This window comes from Phaenicophaeus curvirostris, chromosome 18, assembly GCF_032191515.1.
Source record: "Phaenicophaeus curvirostris isolate KB17595 chromosome 18, BPBGC_Pcur_1.0, whole genome shotgun sequence".
Lineage (NCBI taxonomy): Eukaryota > Metazoa > Chordata > Aves > Cuculiformes > Cuculidae > Phaenicophaeus > Phaenicophaeus curvirostris.
The window spans coordinates 4643018-4659859 of record NC_091409.1 but is presented as its reverse complement, the minus strand read 5'-3'; the positions used below and the strand labels follow the sequence as shown (position 1 = coordinate 4659859).

Sequence of the window (16842 nt, the reverse complement as noted above, 5' to 3'; positions counted from 1 at the left end):
CCAAACTACCTGCAAGGGGAATTCACATAGAAAAAAAGCTGGATATTTCTTTTTTGAGGAAAAGGCACAACAATAGCACCCCACTGCCTTCTACTCAAGTGCTAAATCTACCTGCAAGCCAAAGGAAGAACCCAATTTGATTTTTTTTCTTTCTTTTCTGTGACCGTTTAAAATAGAGTGAAAGCATGTGGGACTGGGGAAGGTGTGACTCCATCTTCAAATGCAACATTTCAGTTGAATTAATATAGGGAAAGACAGTAGAAATCCAAACCACAGACTAAGCAGTTCATCGAAAAGCTGAATTTTATCAGTCAAGGAGGCATTGACAGCCCACCTAGCACTGCGATGTGTTTGCAGTTCAAGGAAAACCAAAAATAATGCTATGTCTAAGCTGAACTCGGATAATATCATTCACAAGAAGCACTCGTGGTCCAAATGACCACTGCCTCCCCGTTTGTCCCAGGATACAAATTGAAATGCAGCTTTTATGTATAGTTATTATCAAATACATTTTTATTATGTTTTAATACTCAATTCTGAAACTGTTAGGAGAGCTATCAGTCTCTCAGAGAAGGTGCATTTTTGTATGAACTGGATGTATGCACTCGGCGCTGGGGGGAATGCCAGTTGGCAGCTATAAATGAACATCAAGCATTCTCATAATCAAAGTTCCATTATTTTTATAAAACCCAAAAACTATACAGTGTCTCTTAAAAATTATGGGAAAATAGTACGTGAAGTGTTTTTATACAATAAATAATCTATTTTCTATAAATGTACAAAATCATTTGGACAGCAAGTAAGAAACTAATACAAATGCAATAACTGAAAGATATATTTACTTTTATAACTATAATAATTTATTTATGAAATATATCCACATATATATAAAATATATCATATATATTTTGGCAAAGACCTCCCTTTCTTCTTTCAAACAAAGTCTGTTACCGCTGGTTTAAGCCTATATAACCATTTTTACTGTTAATTTCTTTTTTTTTTTGGTCTCCATCTTTCTTCTGATAGAATTTAATTTAATGTCATTGGGTTGCAGTTTAAGATATGTGCTCTGGGGAAAGTCTGCATGAAGATCAGTCAAACAAAAAAAATATCTGTAATGTCACAAGTAAGGGATTTCCTCTCTTTCTTGTTAAATAATATAGTAACTTTCACAAATCCTGTTCTCTCTTTTCTTTTTTTTCCTAGCTTACTCTTGCATGCTCCTATCCAAAAAAGTCCCTTCCCTTTCTGAAAAAATCATTTACACTGCAAAATGTCAAGAGCGGGATATAATCCTGATTGTCAATCCAAGTTATTTAGTGACAATGTTTCAATGAAGAGCTAGAAATGTGATTTATAGCACTAGCAAACAGATGGCGGTGGATGATAACTTGTGTAGAATAGCAAATGGTCTAGTACAGTAAATTATCCTGATTGTGTGATGTTTCATTTGGAGTTCCACAGTCCTACACTTTCGTCTTTAGGAAATCTGTTGTGATGAATAACTGGAGTTCTGTTCATCAACTCCTGTGCATCCCTAAATTATCACCATATGTTTTAGAATGGAACTTAAGAGGTGCAGGAATAATTTATGCCTAAATTAGGTAATCTATGGAATAGATACGCTTAATTTGCTATAGTTAATAAGAATATTTATACTAGCCACTCATTTTTATTCTGCATAGATACTGTCATTTAAACATTTGCCACAAAGTTACAATATGATGATTCAGGCTTGCATACATTAACGAGAGAAACGTTTTGTATCTGTTTATTCTTAATGGGAACTCATGTACAAGCAATCTCTCTCTAACTCATCACATTCTCCAATTACAGTTGCCTGCATAAAGCTGGATTCCTCAGATGTACAGCAAGCAGTAAGTGGAACAGTATGTTTCTATTATACTTTCTTAAATCACGTAGATAAATGCTTCCCAAAACTTTGTGTTGCTCAAGATTAGATCTGCCTTTGAATATTTCTTCAATAGCGATACATTCCTGCCAGGTTACGTGATAAAAGTTATCCTTTACTGAGACTCTCGGAAGGGGCTCGTTGGAGAAAGCTTCTTCATACAGGTTCACATGCCCTCAAAGTGGCATTGTTGAAATGAGTGTGGCCAACTGCTGAATTCTCCACTGGCATCAGACTGAAGCATCCAGTTTGTCCATCTCAAGGGAGAGTTGTAGTTTAAGTTCTTCCTTCTGAGCTTCAGAAAAAAAAAATTTAAGTTTTAATATAAGAACCACAACAACCCACTTAATTACTCCGATTTAACTCTTTATTATCTGATGGAACTTTGGTTCATCTCCTTGATTATGTGTCCACAGAGTGAATGGTACCAGTTAGCTCTGATCAAATAATCACAGCAATTAATTCAGCTTGGAGACTTCTAATCCAAGTGCTTCCATTCATAATGAAAAATCTCAGGTAATGCTGTGGGTTTGGGTTTTTTTTTTTTTTTAATTTTTCTAGTTCTAATGGCTGCTTAATTTTACCCAGAACTACAAGTATTCGCTTATCCTGACATCAAATGGCATTTCATATGTAGCAATAATATTAAAGGTAGATTTGAAACTGGAACTTCTTGAAACTGGCTACTAGGTCACAGTAACCTCTTTCTATCTGACATCTAAAATAGGTTATTTTTCCCTCCTAATACTTTTTTTCCACAAAGTTTGTTCTCTTTCTCTACCTTGAAATTTAAGTTTTACTGGAGCACTGCACTGGGATGCGTAGCTTAAACTGGTACATGTTGCAGTGCTAAATGAGGAAAAAGAAGATAGACAGGAACAGCCCTTGCCCACAAAAACAGGAGGGGGGAGGGGGACTGTTGCCAAAATATGTATTGGCTTATAGCCAAAGAATCCAGCTTTTGAAGGATCACTATCAGCAGGAGGAAGGCTGTAGCAGTTCTATATATTTTTTACAAAATAAATTGAAAAAAAAAAACAACTTATTAGCCAAATTCTGCCCTTATTTAGCAGGATTTGATAATAATTAATTGGAAGAATTTAGAGTTCTGCAAATAATAAATACAAAGAAAATTTATTGAAAAATAATACTACTTTTCAACATCAAATACCTGTAGCACACCTGACTGCTCAGAATCCTCCAAACCGTGTGCTACTGAATTAAAGTCTGTTCCTCTTCCGTGCGTTGGTCCTTCTCCTCTGTCTTTTTCATTGATCCATGATTTCTGGGGAAGAGAGATTTTTTAAGTGTCACTGTGTTCTCATCAGTTGCCCTTACAGATCCATTCATAAAATGACAATGTCATAGTCTCCACTAGACTAGACAAAACTTTAAACATCCTAAAACAGTGCAATAGTAAGTATGCTCCTAACTTGATAGATCTGCTATTTCAAAAATAGCACATCATAAAAAGAAAATTCAAACAGTACTGTACTGAGCCTGCCCTCCTCCTTCACCTATTAAACTCTCTTGATTGTTACACATGAGTTTTCTTGCTCTTGTTCTTCCTATTCACCCCCTGATCCCACTTACATGTACTGTGTACGGGCCTGGCTGCTGGCTAGGGTTAACCCACCACAACTGGAGATGAGAATTTTATTTAAAATCAGTGTATTTATTACTCGTTTTCATTTGATACGTGCAACTCGATTAATTTATCCCCATGAAATAATCAAATCAGGTAGACAGCTTGTAGTATTAAAAGACACTCACCTTCTTCTGTCTTGCGTTGTTCTGCAAAACTGCAAACACTGTTTGTCATGGGCATCCAAACAAGAACAACGAAATGAAGACTGGAAAGTACTTTGAATCTGGCCTGTAGACCTTTTGCCTCGAAAACTGCCTCTGTAGTTAGACAGTCCATATGGCACGGTCCTCCTGTTGTGAGAATCACAAATATTGTATATTTCAGGAGCCAATGGAAATGATATCCCATATATTTTCTATTTTAGAAAATAGCTTTACTGATTCAAAGCAAAAAATGGCGGCACGATAACCAAACCCAATGTTGCTGTAAGAAGTTCTCCCTATAACAGAGCACAACTTTGCCTCAATCAACTCAGGATTTCATGAAGTTACAAAGTAGCAGACAATTGGCTCAACAGGCAGAATTAATTAGCAACTACACTGGCTGTCTAAAAAAATTTTTGATTACATAACAGTTGATACAAATACATCCCCAGGTTATTTCTTATGTTACTGCTTATGCCTCTATTTTGCTGGTTACCCCCAATAAATGCACAAGATTGGTTATGTTCAGTGCTGGTATGAAGTGACAAAGGAGCTAGGCTGATTTCCACTGGGTAAGTAACTTCGTGTCGTTCTCATCTTAATAATAATTCAGAGCCAGATTTGCCATTAATCTTACCACCGAGAAATGGAGAAAACTGTCAGCGCAATTCTTTTACTGCATCGTGTTTGGAACACGACCCATGGAGTTATCTAGCTGTTTCTCACATTTATGATCTTCCTCATAAGTACCTACTAGTACTTTTCTATGAGAGATCACATTCTGTACTGCAGCACACTAAGAAATACTAAGAAGTAGTTCTCTGTTTCCGTGAAGTCTGGCATTATAGTCAATATTATTATTATTATCAGAAAAGGATGTGCTTTATTGCTGCCTGCTACCATCCCCCAAAAGCACTGGACAGTTTAGACTGATGCAACAAATAACTCTACTGCAAATTGTTACAGAATCTCAATAGAGAGCAGGTGTACACCATATGGAACTTCTGGAGACCTATAAAAGTTTCTGTGTACTTAAGGGATGGCCTAAGCAACCCACAAATCCAGAAACGCTAAAAATCTGAAAAGAACCTTATGTTCAAAAGTGAGAAAGAGGAGTGAAGGGGAGGGAAAAAAAAAAAAAAAGCAGGGGAGAGGAAGCATGAGCAGATCTAGAAGGGTTACAAAACGGTTACAGAACGAAGCCTGCGTAATCAGTCTGGAACCACAGAGATGTACTTCACGTAGCTGTACTTTCATTTGCTTTCATAAAAACATCATTAGGCTATTAATTGGAAAGCTGCAAATTTTCCAGTTTCCCACACTCGTGGTGGCCTGGAAGGTTCAGATACATTATTTTCCTCATCTCTGCAAATATTTTTTGATGTAAGATCAGTACAGTTGATGCCAAATCATTTATTCAAACTAATGTGCTTATAGTACATGACATGCACTGTTAGAAGCTCATCATCCACAGCCTGAGCACACCTATCATATATTGCTTTATCATAACATCATACTGAAAGAGATAAAATCACTAGCAGTAGTTCTGTGTTTAAGAAACCATGAGATGATCTTTCTCCAGCAGATGCTGCTGTGCCTCACCCATATGCAGAAACTCTTGTATATTTTCACTACTTCATTCTGTGGCATTAGTCTTAAAGGACTTTAGGACTTTATTTTGCTCCCCTCCTCCTGCCATTTAAAAAGCTTTTCACTGTCTTCAGGATTAGGGGTGAGTCCCATTTCAGGATTGAGGAGTATTAATAATTCTGTTTTAGAATAATGACTCATAAATGGCTAATGTAGGTAACTTCTGACAAAAATAATTGCTGTATGCTCATACTTTTTGATACATTCATTTTTTTCTATGAAGTAATGCTGGTATTTAGAGACAGGAACAGGAGGAAGTTCCTCTGTTTTTAACATTGCTGAACCCTCTGTGAAAGCTGTTCAGTAAAATTCTGTTATTCAGCTTCCTGCTCAGATTTAGGCTGAAATTAAAAGATGAATTTTGCTTGGTCTATTCAAACATGAAACCCCTATTTCATGGCAGATAGCTTGTCAGAGGATAAAGCAGCCTTTTACAGCTTTTGCAGATGTCATTCCTAATTGTGCTAACAAGTCGTAAAATCCTGTAGTGTGTTATTCTCATTATTTAAAGTGGTTCCTTTAAAAAGTCCACTTTTCAAAAATAGGAAACTTTTTTTCTTACTCTAATTCTCTAAATCAGAGTCTATGTAGGACTGAGCTGCAGTTTGCTCTGTCTCGGATGTTCTGCCTGAATAGCAAGAGATGAAGAAGGGCACGTGTTTTATTCCTTAGTTGCCAGAGTTTGCAAATTAATGGACTGATTAGAACTGTCATCAACTTTAACTTTATCTTAATATATCAGCATGTGAACAACAGTGATTGAGGAACAGGTCCATTACCCACCTGCTGTCCTTCCTAAGACACAGTGAATTCCTGGAAATAGGCAGGGGCGGAGAATATGGTATAAATACAAATGATAACAACCATGAATCACAGCCCTAAGTGAAGGAGGAGTCTGATATTTTAGATATTGCTTCTGATCTTTCTAATGATGTTCCTTATGTTCTATGAAACTGCTTACAAAAGTATGTTTCATAGCTTGGAAATTGTATTCAAGATCACTTTTGTTCTTAGGGGTACAGAAATACATGCCAATGCAATGACATTTTCAAGTGTAAGAATTTTAACTGGAATGGCCAAGCAGATGATTTTATGCGAGCTGAACTGCTTGCTCTCTGCCAATCAGAGATGGAAATAGAATAATTTTCCTAATAAGCCTGGCTTTGATTTCAAAACAAGAAATTCAAACCCAAAACACATTAACTTCAACAGCAACCCAGAATCTTTCCAAGAACATTCAGAAAGAGTGAAAAAATAAAGCAGGTGTTTTCTTGCCTGTCAGTTCTCTGATTCAACTCATAAATGACAACATTCAAGTAAATGTTAATGTGTGTAGTTATCCTTCCAGCAGCTGAAAAAAGTTACTATTTCAAGTTAGTTCATGTCTCTTTCTCAGCACTTCAGAAATGAGAGATGCTGAAGAGATTCAGCTGAACAAGTCTCAGAAGCATTTGCCTAGCAGCATGCTTAATCTTAGATTGGTACATGATTAACAAATGCTGCTTTATATTATTTTTATAATTTTTCATGGTGCTGCAACACTCAGGTTCAAAATGATGTAAGTAGAATAACAAACTCTACATGCTGAATGGAAATTATTGTCAACATAAAATTGTCACCAAGCATTTGTGTCACTAAGAAGTCTCTTGCTTTCCATTTCAGGTCAGGTATCGGTTTTCTTTAGTCAAAGCTTGCTGTCTTTAGTATATGCCAGGCACTTTGTGTCTCCACAGTGAAAAGATGAAGAACAGCTGAACCAGGCAGTGACAGATTTTTTGGCTTGCCATCTGCTAGGCTTCTAGGGATCCTGAACAACCAGCTCCCTTACACTGTATTCCTTGTGGTTATGACAGGGTCCCTGGCACAGTACCACCTAAGAGCCACTGACCAACTTTTTGGAAATTGCTATGCAAAATGTACAGATTTTATACATTTTTAAACATTTCTATTTCACAACAATTTTTTAATTTCTGATCTTTAACTCGGCATGCATAATTTCTTCCTCTAGGAGAACAAAACTCTCCTGAAGCAGTGAAATAGGTTTCCACATATTTAAGAGCTAATGTGCACCATGTGTCTTTTGTGCCCTCTTCTCTATCCTTTGTGCCCTCTTCTCTATGAAGTGAAGAACAAGCTGACCTATGTGATTCTAGATTAGCCTTTCCAAGGTACTACTTTAAACTGGTATTCAAGCTGTAACATACAAACCTGAGATTTTATGTGAAGGTGACCCTCTTTTGTAGAGTTCAGTTACCAGTATGATTGCTGCAGTCAGGGAGTGGGTGCATAAAAGTCTGCCTGCTCAGTTTTAAAGCACTTTCTAAATTACAGGAGGCCTGATTTTAAGGAAATAATTTTTTCTCCAGTATAAGCTCTTTATTCTGTATGTAAAAAAAGATGCTATACATCCCTCCAGTACCAGGAATTATTACATATGATGAAATTACGACTAGTCAGTGCAAGAGATCTATTGAACTGAAGATAATTCCATGTATGATATAGAGTAGCACAAAGCTAAGCAAAAAGCACAGTGTGTTCTGGTCACTCAAAACACACTTTTGACTTCTGCAATGCAAGGATCACCCAGCAATCTTAGACCTGTAAAATAAAAAATGCAGATCTGCAGATTGGATACTCAGATGCTGAAATTACCTAGATTACTTCTGACTTTTGTGTCTGCAAAACAATCATAAAGCTTTCCCCCAAAGCTAGCTCTTGAATTAAGTTTTTGCCATTAAAGAAGTACTGAACAATAGTGAAACAGCCATTCTGAACCAGTGAAAATTTCCCACAGAAAAAAACCCTGCCCACTGAATGACTACTACCTTTAAATCTAATTGGGAAATATGACTTGCCCAAGTCCTGCTGTCACTCATTTGTATTAGTGAATGCTCAGAATTCAGGCAGACAAATCCAATTGGTTTATTTTAATTTTTATAACATGTGGCTGAATTTCTCATGCTATGTTATAATTGACCTATGAGCTGCTATTATTTTCTACTTTCCCAGCCACTTAAACATAGTAGATGCCTCCAGGGCACTTGAGAGTTTCAGCCAAAACAAAGGGATGAGGGGGTTGCAGCAATCATCTTAGATGCTGTGATTTCAGTATTCAGTAATATATTTTCTGGCATGCATCCAAGCCAGCAAGGCTCCCAACAGTCTCCAGTGTTTTCAGACAACCTTAAAATGTATGAGATCCCTGTAAGGACCATTGAGAACAAAGAACATGAAAAGGAAGCAAAGTTTAACAGCCTCCAAGTGAAACAAAATGTCTCCAGAATGAAAAATGCTTGGGGTAATAACATATTCCTGTATAGACTTTCATGTAAAGCTACTGCAGTAATATTGTGTAGCTCTGGAGATGAAGATATCACTGGCTGCTCTGAGAGTTGGCTCCAACTCTTTCTGTAACAGGCATATTTTTTAACAAGTAGATTGCAATAGGTTGTGTTCTCCATGTTATCCCTTCCTTCTCATCACCACCATCATCATTTAAGAAGGAAAATCACCTTCTTCAACAAAGTGCCTGACCTGTGTGTCTTCTGTCATCCTAACCCCATACACCATTCACAGAAGCAATATTTAGTTTCTGAGTAGCTTTTTTGCAGGTAAAAATTATCAGAGAACAAACTTTTATTGTTTATAGCAACACCTTTATTTTCCACATCCTCGATTTAGTAGTAGCCAGTGTTCCTAGATCCCTAATAGGCCACTTATTCAAAAAGATGTACCTCCACACTCTTGCTAGATTTGGTTCAACCTCCTTTTTTTTTTTTCCCACTCCTGTTCTTTCCGTAATACTTGCTAATTTGTGAGGACCCCGAATTAGTTATAGTCCATTAGTTATAACTAATGTAGGTAGCAAGCTAAAGATTGCACACATCTGCTTCATCATCCAGTTTCAGAACTACATGAGGTGTTTGATTTCCCTCCCATAGCGACTTCACTACCCAAGTTAAGTACTGTGAGAGAAACTCAAGGCGAGTCATCCTGTGGCTGTCAAACGGATGTTACATGTTTTCCGTTTCAAATATGATCAGAAAAAATAGTTGAGTGAAAAGCTGGGTTATGTTTCTTGAGGTAAATAATATGAGGTAAGAGGGGAAGTATTTTCCATTAACACCCAAAATACCCAGAGAGGTTGGGTAGAGCTCACCTGACATAATAAACTGAGACCTTGTTTCACAGAAATACCTCTCTCTGAATAATACTGTTCATATCCTTTGGTACTTCATACCACTCACACTGACCCCAGTTTTGTGGCAAGATAAATGATTGTTTAGTTTCAATAAACAAATAAAATCTTATGCAGCTTTATCTATCTGAGGCCCCAATTCCCATTACTCTTTTTTTCTTCCTCTGATTCGCAGGGAGTATCATTAGTAAGTGTGCTGGTTCTAACGCAAATACTCTGAGGTAAATCCCAAAAGGCATCTGGAAAACAGGGATGAAAGGAATCAAGTTAGGTGTCAAATGGTAGCTTTTTCAAACTAAAATTCAGAGGACTTATAGCTAGCTTCTGAAGCCACCGTACCGGTGCACAGAGAACATACACTAATACATGTTTCTATCAATCTCCGCAATGTGTATAGTTCAAAATCCACTGCTGGTTTAAAAACAAACAAAACAAAAACCTGGGGGAAAATAAACACATGGTGTTAAAATTTGAGACTGTGGTTTGACAGCCCTCAAGACTGTTTATTCTTAGAATTAAACCAATAGGAGCAGCATAGTGAAACTTCAAGGCTCTAGCTGTTAGAGCGTCTCATCCCTGACCCCATCTTCTGCAGGGCCAGTTCCTGCAGCGACGTGGGATTTTAGTCTGCAGAGTCAAATAACTTCAAATCTTTGTGAGGATACTGCTGTTAAAACATCAATATTGTAAGTACTCTAAGTAAGCTTTACAGGAGGACTAAGAGGATATATTCTACTATTGTACTGTGGGGATCATACAAGCTGTGAACTTTTCAGATGGTAAGACACAAAGTGTGAAGTCAGGACACAATTTAAATGTGCAAGAATAAAAACTATATTTCAGAAACAGGCCTAAAAATCCAATCAGTCTGTCCATGATAAAACTTAATAATAACAGCAGAAGCCTGTTACTATGTTCAATAGATCTGTGCAGCTTTTTACCACCAATGATCCTCCAGTTTTTAGGATGAGAGGTATTTGCATGGAGATAAGGAAGACTGTGTTTTGTACTTGGCATCTTTTTTCTACCAGTGAGTATGACCATAGGTTCCATAGCTTTAGTTATTTCAACTGTTATTAGCTTGTTAAGACTTTTCTTTTTGTCTTCCAACATTCAGGCTACATTAGGACATACATTGTATATGCAGAGTCTGATCTCAGTAGCATCCATACGTGTAAGACAAATAGATTTCAGCGAACACGTGGATAATGAGGTCTGCAAAACGTGGGGCAGACTTCATTCAGAAAAATAAGATCAATTCAACAGAAGATGAATCACTTCACTCTTGGCACTTGGTAGTGATGGTTAACCATGAGTGCTGCTTAACCAACAGATCAGTTTCCTTATTTGAACCACTTGGCTTGCAGCCACTGTTTTATCATCATGCCTTTGGCTAACAGGTATTTTCAATCTGATCTATTAAGATTATAAACTCATACTTAATTGTTTTGCTGAACAAGAGATCTTTAGCTGTGTATTTTTATTTCCAATAACATACAGAACATCATCTATACTTATCTAATGATGAAAATTATTCTCCTAAGATGGGGTAATACTTTATAATACCACTTAATATCCACAAGGATGAAAAGCATTTTAATTACAATATGTGGGCTTTCATTAAAGAAAATTTAATCCGTGAGATTCAGAAAACAAAAAGATGTTATGAAGGAAACGTTAGCAAGCAGAGCATCCAGTTAGAACAAGAGTATCCTATCTCTTTTGTACCATCCCATGACGTTACCTCCTCTCTATATATGAGCAAAACTATGAGTGAAGCCACAATAGAGTACAACTTGTTTCCATTCTGAGATCACTTTCTGATGGTGACCTAAGCTAATACTGAGCAAAGATCATTTACTTACAACTGCTGGAGATCTGATTTTGTGTGACATCAGCTGCTGTTGTCTACTTAGTTTCTGATAGGGCCCTGGACCCCTAACAAACCCATTTGTCACCCCTTTCAGGAAAAGCCAAAAAAAGGAAAGTGTATGAAAAACCCTTCCTACACTGTTCAACCCCAACAGCTGGTCACATTAGGTCAAGAAACCAAATTCCGACAGGGGAACTATCTAGAATCACCCTAGTGGCCATGTTGATGGCCACTTAGGAATATCTGACTTGCATGTGTAACAGAAACAAATTTCTTCTTTATTGAAGTGACAAACCCCACCACATTCTTGTGCTGTCACCATGTAACCACACATCATGAAACACTCTCCATAACCTCTACCAATATATCCCACAGACCAAAGCCACAGCGTACAAGTCGGTGCATGCCTTTGTCTTTCCACTGTGGAAACAGAACATGGAAGTACATTGGATAAGCACCACAAACACAAAGATGTTCTATCAAATTCCTCCTTTCACTTTGTCATCCAATTCTGCTGATTCAGAAGTTAATGTAGAAGGCAGACGGAACTCATAGACTATCACGCAAAACGGTCTTTATATAATGCGGTCACAGAATTTCATTCAGTTATTCCTCTTTTGAGCGTAACAGTAAATACTGAAATAAGACAAGTCATCAAGAAAAAAAGCACTTTTGCTTTGATTTAGACCCTTCAAGAATAGCTTCGCATAGCAACATTAATGTCACTAATTCAATCACATTTTGCTGTCAGATGCCCAAGCTCAGTTCATATTGAAATATAGGACCCCTCTGAAAAAAATGCCGATCTAAAAGAAGTCTTGCCTATATTTTCTTCTTTAACCTACAGAATTAAGTATCAAGTTGGGGCTGTAGGTATCAGTAGGTACTGTTTAATAAGAAAAATCATTAATTCTTGTTTAAAATGTGTCTTTAGCTGTAGGTTAAGATAAGCATAATTAACGACTTGACAAAAAATATATTACAAACTATTTCCTGAGTAATCAATCTTATCAGTGAGAATAATTTACCAGCTTTTAATTATCTTTGTTACACAACCTTTGTCTACACCACATAATTGGGTTATTCTTTTCTGACTTACCTGACTTGCTTTAGGTGGTCTTCTTTTCCACTTAAGGCTCTCCCTGTTCACAGCATAAAAGACTTACTATGTCAAAACAACAGTGGTGCTCTTAGTGGACTGGACTAACAGCAGAGGTTCACAGGCAAGTACAAAAGCAACACTCAAATGTGCAGAGATCATTTCTCATTGAACTGGCAATAGCTGCAGCGAGTCAGAGGCTGCGTATTCTGCAATTTTGTGCTTTCTACAACTGTCAGCAGGCTGCTATAAGTGGCTTCTCAGCAAGGATAGGAACAGACCCTCTATCACCATTCTGCCTCTTACAGTTTCAATAAAAACTTTAGTCGCTTTTCCAGAAAAGTAGGGGAGGCCATGACCAAGATTTGGTTTGAGTATATTACAACAATTCTTAACAGGAATCTAGGAAGGAGCTAGAGAAGGAAGTAAAGTTTGTCTTTGAAGTATGGAAGAGAGAGTAACCTGGAAACTGAAAATACTAAAGAATTTGTGACAGGAATAAGAAATGATAAAGCGAAGGACCTAAGTCAGGGGAAATAAGAAAGGAAAGAAGTTATAAGTAAATAAGCATAAAAAAGATGAGAATCAACAGATGTCAGGAAAACTTCTCCAATCTTTAACACCATCTTCCTGGCCTCCCATTGTATGCATGGTCCCCAAAGTTGCATTTGAGCCAAATTTTTTCGTAGATATTAAAACTTCCAAGAACATGCGTACAACAGCAACAGAAAAGCCCCACTTACAACCAACCAGTCCATATAGATCCAGTAGTTACTTCTATTTTTAAAAAGCAGCCTAACTGTCTCGGGATATTAAATTACACAAGCAGGCCTGGTTTACCTCATTCACATCCAAAAGTACCTTTTGACTTACTTTTTGACTTGTTGTTCTAGGTAGGACACCAGGCCAGAATCCTAGGGTTTTTGAAAACTGAGTCTGTACCCTTTCAGCTTAGAGGGAGATCTGTACATCCCCCTCACCTGTAAACAGAGCTGCTTCTTTCTTTGCTCACCTGCTGGCTCAGACCAGGCAAGCTCAAGAAACAGCCAGAGGAGCAGGAGAGCAAAGCAGCCCTATTCAGACACCCTGTTCTTCCAGCCAAAGTACATCACTCTCTATACACCGCTGCCAGCCAACTTTGAAAGGACCTCATTTCTCAACTTCTAATGAGCACTTACAGACTCCAGAAAATTCAGTTACTCCTGGACTAATTCCCCAACTTCCCACCATTATGTGCTCACTAGTTATCAACACCATATATGTACTTCATTGCTAATGCTATAGGTATCATGACAATGTTATATACAATTCTCTATTGTTTGTTCTTGCTTTGGTGATTGCATAACACTTTCAGGTAGGAAGAAACCTCTCCACATCATTGAATTAATGTACACCATTAATGCATGCTAAGTACTTTTCACTGAAAAAGATTAATTCCTGTAGACAGGATATCCAAAAAAAAGAAAGGTGTGTTTAAAATTAGCCAAATTCTATTTATTCAGTGTGTAGAGGAAAAGGAATGTCATTCCTCCATTTTCACTGTTTTGAGCTCTGACTTAAATATACTGAGTCATAAATATTTGCCTAAAATAATTCCAAGTAATCCTGGGGTGGATTAGCGCAGGTATGAAACTCAAAGAATTGAATGACTTGTGTGAATACATTATACTTACAGGTTAGCAGAAGTTCAAAAGACTTGTCATCCATGAGACATGGCCTCTAGCCAGGACATAGATGTGAATTTACAGATTAAGTGCCCTAAACCCCATTTGACTCAACCTATGTTATTGCTACTTTCTGTTTTCTATTCCTTTTGTTATCTTAATCTGATTAAGAGTTGCAATCGATTCAGAGGCGTATCCCAGTGATTTGGGAACAAATGTTCCCAAACTGTAGTCAGTGGAACACTTGATGTATATCATTCAGTCGTATAGTTCCAAGACCTTCGCATCCTGAAGTTCATCAAAAGAAACTGGGTTTAGATTCACCTCATTCCCTGGTTATTTTTTTAATGAACAGATTGCTCTGGTTGCTACAGGACTGAAACCTATCAGTCTACGAAAATCTTTACAAATCCTTAAGACTGTTTTAGTTACTTGTTGAGACAGGATATATACAATGGTCAAGGAAAGGAGGCCTCTGACCTTTAGGATGTAGGCAAAGCGTCATTCTTCCCGGATGATTTCTTTTCATTAAGTACTGTTAGTACAGACCCTGCTTTTCTGCGTACGTGCTCCAGCCCCACTGACCTGGGGGAAACTCAGAACTCCCAATTCACAGGAGATGTTATGTTTTCAAAAACTGGTTTTATTACGAGTTGAAGCAAAAACTTGCGTTTGCCATCCCCATAAAACATGACTGTAAAAGATGTGCTTTTGTAACATCTTAATTTGATATACTGAGTTTTTCAACAATTATTTTAATATCAAAGTATTTTTCCACATGAATTTTTATCAAAAACAGTACAGTCGTGCACACACACTTTTCTTCCTTTCCCAACAAGTGCTTTATTAGAAACAGATTTCTCCCATGAAATCATAGAATGGTTTGGGTTAGAAGGGACCTTAGAGCCCATCCAGTCCCACCCCTGCCACAGGCAGGGACACCTCCCAGTGGATCAGGGGCTCCCAGCCCCATCCAACCTGGCCTTGAACCCCATCCAGGGATGGGGCAGCCACCACTGCTCTGGGCAACCTGTTCCAGTGCCTCCCAGGAAAACATTTCTCCCGAAGATCTCACCTCACTCTCCCCTCTTTCAGCTGAAAACCATCCCCTCTCATCGTACCCAGCCCTCCCTCCCTCCCTCAGAGCCCTCCCCAGGTCTCCTGCAGCCCCTATAACGCCGCCTTTCCCCTGCGATGCGCACCGGGCGGGGGTCACCGCGGGGTTCCCGGGGCAGCATCCTCCAGCCCGGGGCTCCCGGGGGCAGCATCCCCCAGCCCGGGGCTCCGGGGGCAGCATCCCCCAGCTTGGGGCTCCGGGGGCAGCATCCCCCAGCCCGGGGCTCCCGGGGCAGCATCCCCCAGCTTGGGGCTCCGGGGGCAGCATCCCCCAGCCCGGGGCTCCCGGGGGCAGCATCCCCCAGCCCGGGGCTCCCCGTTAGTGCCCCCGTCACCTCCCCCTGCGCATCCCGATTCCCGCATCCCCCCCTCCCCCGCGGACCCCGCGCTCGGTCACTCACTCGGGGGTGTTGATCCAGATGATGTCGAGGTGGCAGTAGTAGACGCACTCCTTGTCCTTGTAGGTGTAGCAAGTGCAGCGGCGGGTCCTCCGCCGGGGCGCCCCGCCGTCCCCCCGGCCCCGGGGCAGCGCGGCCGCTCCGCGCTCCCCCCGCTCCTGCGGAGCCGCCGGCAGCGGCGGGGACCGAGCCCGGGGCAGCGCCGACCCTGCAAAGAGCAGCTCTCAGCACCCCCGGGGCCCCTCGAAGCGCCTCTCCCCTCGGGGGGTGCCCCGGGGGGCAGCGCTAGGGGCTCTGATTCAAACCTACGCGCAGCCAAATAGATGGTGGGGTTGGGGTCTGTTCCCCACGCTCCGGAGGGGCTGTCGCTTACAGCCTTGGGCAAGGAGAAAAAACCAAAAAAAACACCACCACCAAACCACCCAGCCTTTCTTTGTGTGCACGCGTGCAAGGGGCAAAGAAAGAAAGAAATCCGCGTTACCTGCAGCCGACGTAATTGTAAGTCCAAAGAGGAACAATAAGCCCAGCTCCATTAAACCCCAACTGCTCGCTGGTTAACTGCAGGCAAAGGTGAAGCGGGGGGCCTTCCAGGAGGGAGGGCTGCAGGTTGGAGGCAGGGAATGTCCCGGGGCTGGCGGCACACGCTGCTCCCCGGAGTTAGCTCCCACGCGGAGGTGTGATTAGTGGTTCTCCCTCGCAGTTATTTTCCTCCAGTGCAGGCTTAGTCCTGACGGGGAGAGTGTTGTCAAAAGAAGGGAAGATCCATCGCTTGGCTTTTCCCACGCACACCTCCCACCCCACCCCCAAATCCGATCAGAAACCGGAGCTGCTGTTTTCCAGCTGCAGACACCTCCCACCCGCGGGCAGCCTCCCAGCGGCCAGCAGCCCTCACCCCCCCACCCGAGGGCAGCCCCCCTGCTCACCTCCCACCCCCGGCCACCCCCCTTGTCTATCTGCCTCCCACCCCCGGCCACCCCCATTGCCCATCTCCTACCTCCAGGCATCTCCCCTGCTCACCTCCCACCCCCGGGCATCCCCCTTGCTTGTCCATCTCCCACCCCCGGCACCCCCCTTGCCCATCTCCCACCCCTGGGCACCCCCCTTGCCTATCTATATCCCACCCCCGGGCATCCCCCTTGCC

At 40.4% G+C, this 16842-nt stretch overlaps 1 protein-coding gene across 4 annotated transcripts; it reads right to left on the bottom strand.

The window, feature by feature from the left end:
* Positions 1-503: 503 nt before the first annotated feature.
* EDN3 (endothelin 3) lies at positions 504-16507 on the bottom strand. 4 transcript variants are annotated; one of them, XM_069871980.1, is made up of 5 exons: positions 16183-16507; positions 15705-15909; positions 3686-3850; positions 3084-3197; positions 504-2207 (listed from the first exon to the last, which is right to left on the bottom strand). In XM_069871980.1, the coding sequence occupies exons 1-4, from the start codon at positions 16232-16234 to the stop codon at positions 3125-3127; spliced, it is 495 nt and encodes a 164-aa protein (XP_069728081.1). In that variant the 5' UTR covers positions 16235-16507; the 3' UTR covers positions 504-2207; positions 3084-3124. The 4 variants fall into 4 exon arrangements, with proteins under 4 accessions (XP_069728081.1, XP_069728082.1, XP_069728079.1 ...); XM_069871981.1 differs by having other exon boundaries at positions 504-2202; XM_069871978.1 differs by having other exon boundaries at positions 505-2207; positions 3095-3197.
* Between the last annotated feature and the right edge of the window lie 335 nt (positions 16508-16842).

What these genes read in the sequence shown, in the direction of transcription:
- EDN3 (XM_069871980.1), bottom strand. Translation starts at nt 16,234, where the DNA reads ATGGAGCTGGGCTTATTGTTCCTCTTTGGACTTACAATTACGTCGGCT. An exon ending in TACAATTACGTCGGCTGCAG is followed by an intron (nt 15,910 to 16,182) that starts GTAACGCGGATT and finishes TGCTCTTTGCAG; the next exon opens with GGTCGGCGCTGCCCCGGGCT. An exon ending in ACAACGCAAGACAGAAGAAG is followed by an intron (nt 3,198 to 3,685) that starts GTGAGTGTCTTT and finishes TCTCTTCCCCAG; the next exon opens with AAATCATGGATCAATGAAAA.